Here is an 8,021-nt window from a genome sequence, read left to right as displayed (position 1 = left end):
AGGTATGGGAACTATACTAGGTATGGGAACTATATGGGAACTATACTAGGTATGGGAACTATACTAGGTATGGGAACTATACAGGAACTATACTAGAGCGTTGGACTAGTAACCGAAAAGTTTGCAAGTTCAAATCCCGAGCTGACAAGGTACAAATATGTCGTTCTGCCCCTGAACAGGCAGTTAACCCACTGTTCCTAGGCCGTCATTGAAGATAAGATTTTTTCTAAACTGACTTACCTAGTTCAATAAAAAGAAATCCTATCTTTATGTATATAACATAGATTGTGGCTTATTTGGGTCTAATATATTGAAGACACAGTTCAGCAATGAAGTAGAAAAGACAAATTAGATTTATTCAGAGGTATCAAAAACAACTAACAAACATTTGCAAAAATAGATGTAAGAAATATATTACTTTAGATCAATAAATATCACATAGGTAATCAGACAGACAGCAGTCTCTGGTGAGTCTGATCCCCGTCTTAGTGCTTTAGGGGTTCTGACTCTCCCAGAGCTGTTAATAGTACAAATTGCTAACATAATTAGCATGCTAATAATGCTAACAGAGCTAGCTGCTAATAACAGTACATGATGTTAACAGAGCTAGCAGGCCAATAATGCTAACAGAGCTAGCAGCTGCTAACAGTACATGACGCTAACAGAATTAGCATGATGCTAACAGAGCTAGCGTTAGCTAACAGCTGCTAGCACTTCAGAGGCATAGTGGTGTGTCAGAGGTATCTGATGGTTGGTTGGCTGTTTCCTGCAATATTGTCAGGTTTTTCAGGGTCTCATGGTATTTTATAAAAGGCATACATTTGCATTTGAATGGGGCTTTCCAGTCCACTTTAAACTAAACCTTCTGGCACTTTCCGAGCCGGCCGGTTGGCCAGAGATCAGAGATACATTAATTGTTTGTCAACAATAAAGAGTCTGAGGAGTGATTTATCCAAACCGGTGTCGTTTGCCGAGGCATTAGCGGGATTCCCTCAGGAAGACAGTTTGTCTCTGTGTGAACAAAGCTGTGGGACATTGAAAGTAATTCATGATTCCTGAGAGTCTAGTTGGTAGCAATAAATATGACAACTGTCTGTGAGTGACCAAGGGAGGGTTTACTTGCCCATTTTGAGTTGTCAGGTCAACAACAAAAAAAACATGTGATTATCAAAAGCTGCCCGTCTCGTTAAATAACTTTGCATCTTTGACAACGATTCTTTGAACTACAACTTCTTCTCTTCATCCCATTAAAATACTTCTAAACTTCCTTTAAAGAATTGACCCTTTTCCCCCAGTCTCCTTCAGCCATTGACTTCTCTGTCTCTTCCTAGAAGTTGAGGTATTCTAGGCAGATCTGTGGGTATCATTCTCCTTCAGAAGAGGATGCTGCGATAACCATACTGTCATATTGGTAGCGAGAGAAACTCCTTTCAAGTCGATAGGGCAGATCTGTGGATTGAACCCATAAACTAGGCCACTTGGTTCGTCTCTCCAAAATTGAGCCCTTTTGTCCTGTGATGCCAGGATCACTTCTTTATGACCTTTACACCAGGAAGGGCAACAATGAGGGTTCCATCAGTTCTAGAGCTCAATGTCTATTCAAAACTCAATGATTAATCACCTGTAGTTGAGTGACACTGACAGTACATGGTCAATGACCCTGTCACGACTAATATTGTTACAGTACAGGCACAACGACTCGACACCAATAGTGATAGTTCAGTTCAAGTCCAGGCTAAGACAGACAGCCCTCCATCTGATCCTACTCTTCCCCCTAGCAGCTTGGTGAGGTGGTGATGGGGCTGTGGAGGAAGGAGAGCTGTCCGTGTCCAGCAGAGCCGTGGACGGGGATAGACACGGGGAAGTTAAAGACCGTACTGCTCTTCCCCAGGGCAGGACTCCCGGCTTCCGACGAGCAGGATGAAGTAGCCAGGAGCTGGGACTCAAACCGTAGCAGTTGGCCCATGAAGCTGAAGTTAGGACTGATGATGCTGCGGCGTTGCTTGACGAACTCAAAGGCCTCGTCCAGCTTCACGCGGTTGGTCCTCATCAGGTAGGCCAGACAGATGGTGGCGGAGCGGGAGATGCCGGCTTGGCAGTGGACAAACACACGACCTCCTTTATTACGGATGGAGTCTACAGGAGAGAGAGAGAAGGAGAGGGGAGATTAGTACAACTATGTATCAATACAACATATTCAACTTAGTTCTTCTGTAAGTGTGAGACAGTTGTATAAGTTATTGGCAGATTTCTGAAAGGTTTCTCTTGACTGTGTTAGAATACCAATACCATCGGTCCTTTGTGTTGCTCAGTTGGTAGAGCATGGTGCTTGTAATAACAGGGTAGTGTGTCAGATTCCCGGGACCAAACGTACGTAAAATGCACGCACACATGACTGTAAATGTATGTAGTTCTGTCCTTGAGCTGTTCTTGTCTATTAATGTTCTGTATTATGTCATGTTCTGTGTGGACCCCAGGAAGAGTAGCTGCTGCTTGAGGAACAGATAATGGGGATCCTTATAAAATACCAACAGCCAATGGGGATCCTAATAAAATACCAACAGCCAATGGGGATCCTAATAAAATACCAACAGCCAATGGGGATCCTAATAAAATACCAACAGCCAATGGGGATCCTAATAAAATACCAACAGCCAATGGGGATCCTAATAAAATACCAACAGCCAATGGGGATCCTAATAAAATACCAACAGCCAATGGGGATCCTAATAAAATACCAACAGCCAATGGGGATCCTAATAAAATACCAACAGCCAATGGGGATCCTAATAAAATACCAACAGCCAATGGGGATCCTAATAAAATACCAACAGCCAATGGGGATCCTAATAAAATACCAACAGCCAATGGGGATCCTAATAAAATACCAATCGCTTTGGATATAGGTGGTAGATAACTGGCATATATCACCATTGCCTAGCTGTTGCCACAGCAGTTATACTAACAAGTAGCTGTTGCCACAGCAGTTATACTAACAAGTAGCTGTTGCCACAGCAGTTACATTAACAAGTAGCTGTTGGTATAGAAGTTATACTAACAAGTAGCTGTTGGTATAGAAGTTACATTAACAATGCTTCCCAGCTGGAAAAGTTGGCACATTTATTTTCAGTTTACAATGACCTGCCTATGAACAACTGCCTTTCAGTTTACAACGACCTGCCGTCTCTACACTCTAACCACTAAGCTAACCTGTCGTCTCTACGCTCTAGCCACTAGGCTAACCTGCCGTCTCTACGCTCTAACCACTAGGCTAACCTGTTGTCTCTACGCTCTAGCCACTAGGCTAACCTGCCGTCTCTACGCTCTAACCACTAGGCTAACCTGCCGTCTCTACGCTCTAGCCACTAGGCTAAACTGCCGTCTCTACGCTCTAACCACTGGGCTAACCTGCCGTCTCTACACTCTAACCACTGGGCTAACCTGCCGTCTCTACACTCTAACCACTGGGCTAACCAGTTGTCTCTACGCTCTAACCACTAGGCTAACCTGCCGTCTCTACGCTCTAACCACTAGGCTAACCTGCCGTCTCTACGCTCTAGCCACTAGGCTAAACTGCCGTCTCTACGCTCTAACCACTGGGCTAACCTGCCGTCTCTACACTCTAACCACTGGGCTAACCTGCCGTCTCTACACTCTAACCACTGGGCTAACCAGTTGTCTCTACACTCTAACCACTAGGCTAACCTGCCGTCTCTACACTCTAACCACTGGGCCACCCCATTTATTATGACAACATTTTGTGATGTTTTTGTTCACATTGGACTTTGTTAAGGGTTTTTCCGGTTGTTCGGGCACACAAAATGTTGTTCTCAAGGCAAGCAGAAGTTGAACATCCTCTTTGCTCAGTCAGTAGGCCTACTGAACCACAGCAGGAAGTGACCAACATCCTCTTTGCTCAGTCAGTAGGCCTACTGAACCACAGCAGGAAGTGACCAACATCCTCTTTGCTCAGTCAGTAGGCCTACTGAACCACAGCAGGAAGTGACCAACATCCTCTTTGCTCAGTCAGTAGGCCTACTGAACCACAGCAGGAAGTGACCAACATCCTCTTTGCTCAGTCAGTAGGCCTACTGAACCACAGCAGGAAGTGACCAACATCCTCTTTGCTCAGTCAGTAGGCCTACTGAACCACAGCAGGAAGTGAACAATCGAAAAGTAGGTTATTTCAGTTGCAAATCACCCTCCATAGTGTTGCTAAATAATGGTGTTGCTAACTAATGGTGTTGCTAACGGCCCCAAGTCATTAATCCAGGAAGAGGGCAGTTAGATGGTTCTGTGGGGGGGTGGGGGTGTGATCAGCGGAGCTATTCCCCAAGGAGAGGGGGGCAGACGGGGACAAAGGGGGGTTGGCTGCCCCCCTGCTGGGGTTATTAATCTGGGAGAAAGGCCGGCCGTGAGCCTGGTGGAGAAAACTACCTTTTGTCCCGACAAAACAAAGAGATGGAGGGGAGAGGGAGCTGCATTCAACCACCAGCCTCTCTCTGGGTGCACCCCAAATGGCTCCCTATTCCCTATATAGTACACTACTATAGACCAGAGCCCTGTGGAACCATATTCCCTATATAGTACACTACTATAGACCAGAGCCCTGTGGAACCATATTCCCTATATAGTACACTACTATAGACCAGAGCCCTGTGGAACCATATTCCCTGTATAGTACACTACTATAGACCAGAGCCCTGTGGAACCATATTCCCTATATAGTACACTACTGTAGACCAGAGCCCTGTGGAACCATATTCCCTATATAGTACACTACTATAGACCAGAGCCCTGTGGAACCATATTCCCTATATAGTACACTACTATAGACCAGAGCCCTGTGGAACCATATTCCCTATATAGTGCACTACTTTAGAGCAGGGCATTGTACTATAAAGGGAATAAGATGCCATTTGGGACCTCTCTCTGGCTGCCTGCTACAAAAGCAGAGGCCGCCTGGGTCTGTTGGGTCTGCTTGGTGGCTCCCACATGAAAAGGGACAACCTCTTTAAACTGGGGGGGGTCTAGTAGAGGGGTGGATGGGCTGTGATGATGTCACCACCATTGTGGTGGAGCAGGGAGTCCTGGATCAGACAGTTGCTCTGGGTTTGGAAGGAACTTTTTTCAATTTAAATCCAAGACGTTGAAAGGAGGAGAGGAGAGAGAGATGGAGAGAGGGAGGGGGTTGGCTGTTGAGAGGGAGGGGGTTGGCTGTTGAGAGGGGGGGTTGGCTGTTGAGAGGGAGGGGGTTGGCTGTTGAGAGGGAGGGGGTTGGCTGTTGAGAGGGAGGGGGGGGGTTGGCTGTTGAGAGGGGGGGGAGGGGTTGGCTGTTGAGAGGGGGGAGGGAGGGGGTTGGCTGTTGAGAGGGGGAGGGAGGGGTTGGCTGTTGAGTTGTAGTTGTTTGTTTTTCCCTGCCAAGCCAATAGCTTCTATGACTACAGCTGTGGTTGCCTTGCTTGGTGATTGTGTCCTATGTTTGACAGTTATCTAGAGCTATGAGAGAATTCAAACTGAACTAGGTAGCGACTTACAACGACTGTGATATTGTGACCTGCGCAAAGCATCAATGCTTTCACATCCCACATCTGTTTTGTAGTGAATTCTTCTTTCATAACCCATTAAAGTCCTCAACTGAAAGGTGCCTAATGTGCAGAGTATCAACATCTCCAAATCCCATTTTATTAGGGGGTGCAATCATACATAGAACCTTACGGCTGAACCCAGAACCTTATGGCTCTGAACTATCTGGGTTCAGCCGTAAGGTTCTGACACTTCTGAATTTGACATGTTCCGTAACGATTTAAATAAATAAATAATAATAATAATAATAATATATGCCATTTAGCAGACGCTTTTATCCAAAGCGACTTACAGTCATGTGTGCATACATTCTACGTATGGGTGGTCCCGGGAATCGAACCCACTACCCTGGCGTTACAAGCGCCATGCTCTACCAACTGAGCTACAGAAGAACCACTAAATGAAAGAGTAACACTATTTTACCCAGATTGATCATCAGACAAATGACTGTCGTCACTGAACAACGATGTGACAACATAATTTACTTTATGATGTCTTGACAGTGTTGTTTTGTTGTTCGCGTGCCATTATTGATGGCTAGACTATAGCCTAGACCAGCCTAGACCTCCCTTAGATGGAGGTGGCAAAGACATTCTCATTGGTCCGTCTGTATTCATTCAGGCTTGCGATTGGATTGAAGACCTGAGAGCTCAAATGGTTGAATGCTGATAAACATTTCAACTAGAATGTTCTGTTTTTTTCCCACCTAAAATGTACCTTGAAAAATATCAAACTTCACAGATATATGAAGAAAACATCTAAAGATCAGTTAAATGTGAATAGCAATTGTTTTGACAAACATCTCAGATAGAACCTTATAGTTCCAAGGTCTCAATATGTTTTCTTACCCAGCTACCTGAAGCTGAATAGACTGTCAGTCGCTCTGAATAGGAATGTCTACTAAATGACCTTAATGTAAAGACACTCACCGATAAACTCTATCGCCTCATTGAACCAGGAGGAGATATCAGCCTTGTGGTTGTCCTCTACGGGGATACTCTTGTACTGGAAGGACTCTTCAAAGTGGTTGGGGCAGTTAGCTGATACGTTGATGAGAGCAGTGATACCCAGCATGTCTATCATGTCCTTTCTGGAGGCATGGTAGGCACTGCCCAGGTAGAGGAAGGGAAGGATCTCCACTGGACCCCCCTGGAGAGGAGGAGAGGAACAGGACCGACAACAGTCAACCACCACAGTAAAGATAGTCTAAGATGTCCACATCTATAGTTTGATGACACATTGACATTGTTTTGAGAGTAATAACATGTCACAGTGTTATTGGAGAAGGTGATGAAGATACGAACAGAAAACAATGTCATATCCTATCAATACTTACACCTGTATGTAGCCTACACCTGTATGTAGCCTACACCTGTATGTAGCCTACACCTGTATGTAGCCTACACCTGTATGTAGCCTACACCTGTATGTAGCCTACACCTGTATGTAGCCTACACCTGTATGTAGCCTACCAAATTGAGGTTAGTTTAAGACGGCAGAATATATTGTTTTTGACGACACACTGACGTTGGTTTATTTATTATAAAGGCAAAAGTGCTGTTAAACAGTAATAACATAGAAAAGCCATGTTTTAAAGAAAACCAACCTGGTCATAGAGCGGTGTACTGCATGGACTGCAGCCGGGCTCGGCGCTGTCTGGACGGGCGCTAAGGGGCAGACTGAGTCCCTGTGGAGCTGACGGCTTGGTACACATCTCTGGATACTCCGAGGAGAACGTGTCAAAACCACCTAAACAATGACAAGATAGGACGTAAGGATACTGTTGTTACCATAGTTATAAACAGTGACAGCTGTAAAGCGGTTATTTTGGATCAGTCTGTGTTGGATAACTGACGCAGGCCTACACTATGGCATCTGTTGTACGCCGTTCGTTATTACCACGAGGCCGTAAACAATATAGAAATAAGCTACTATAATACGTTTATAACAAATCAAATAAATGTACCTGTGAGAAAGAAGACACGGGCTCCACACGGGTCTCGGCACAGAGCTGTCACCGCGAGCATTAGAGTCCCGTCCTTCTTCACTTGGCCGAAGTCTAAACTCCGATCATCCAGAAACACTACCGACTGATACTCCCCGGAGAGGAGCCGGTTCCGCGTGTCCTCGTTGGGCACGATGTGTCCCACCCCCAGCCCCCCTCTGGCCCTCCGGCGGACTATAGTACTGAAGCGGACGTTGGTGGACCCGGGGATGTGAGAGGAGTTGAAGGAGAAGAATGAGCGGCAGTCCAGGACCAGACAGCCCGGGTCTTCCCCCTCCAGCAGCCCGCGGAGGGACATGGCATCGATGCTGGGGACTTCCATTATCACCATAGTAGGAGGGCGGCGGGCGGAATATGGCAAATAAAACCCTGGGTGTCGGTGTCACCTGCTCCTATAGAAACTGGTTTTATAATTATCTTAATTCACAAG

General features: G+C 45.7%; 1 protein-coding gene across 1 annotated transcript in view; it reads right to left on the bottom strand.

Annotated features, from left to right (window-relative positions):
- Nucleotides 1–335: 335 nt before the first annotated feature.
- LOC118380385 (dual specificity protein phosphatase 1) overlaps nucleotides 336–8,021 on the bottom strand; it is a 7,928-nt gene continuing 242 nt past the window's right edge. The window contains exons 1-4 of the mRNA XM_035767369.2: nucleotides 7,553–8,021; nucleotides 7,193–7,335; nucleotides 6,516–6,735; nucleotides 336–2,136 (exon numbers count right to left, since the gene is read on the bottom strand). The exon at nucleotides 7,553–8,021 is cut by the window's right edge and continues 242 nt beyond it. Coding sequence (XP_035623262.2) covers nucleotides 1,775–2,136; nucleotides 6,516–6,735; nucleotides 7,193–7,335; nucleotides 7,553–7,922 — 1,095 coding nt within the window. The 5' untranslated portion in view covers nucleotides 7,923–8,021 and the 3' untranslated portion in view covers nucleotides 336–1,774. The remainder of the gene's footprint in view (nucleotides 2,137–6,515; nucleotides 6,736–7,192; nucleotides 7,336–7,552) is intronic.

The sequence above is a fragment of the Oncorhynchus keta genome, chromosome 30 (genome assembly GCF_023373465.1).
Source record: "Oncorhynchus keta strain PuntledgeMale-10-30-2019 chromosome 30, Oket_V2, whole genome shotgun sequence".
Taxonomy (NCBI): Eukaryota; Metazoa; Chordata; class Actinopteri; order Salmoniformes; family Salmonidae; genus Oncorhynchus; species Oncorhynchus keta.
The sequence above is the reverse complement of the archived record's forward strand: the minus strand, read 5'-3'. Positions and strand labels throughout refer to the sequence as shown.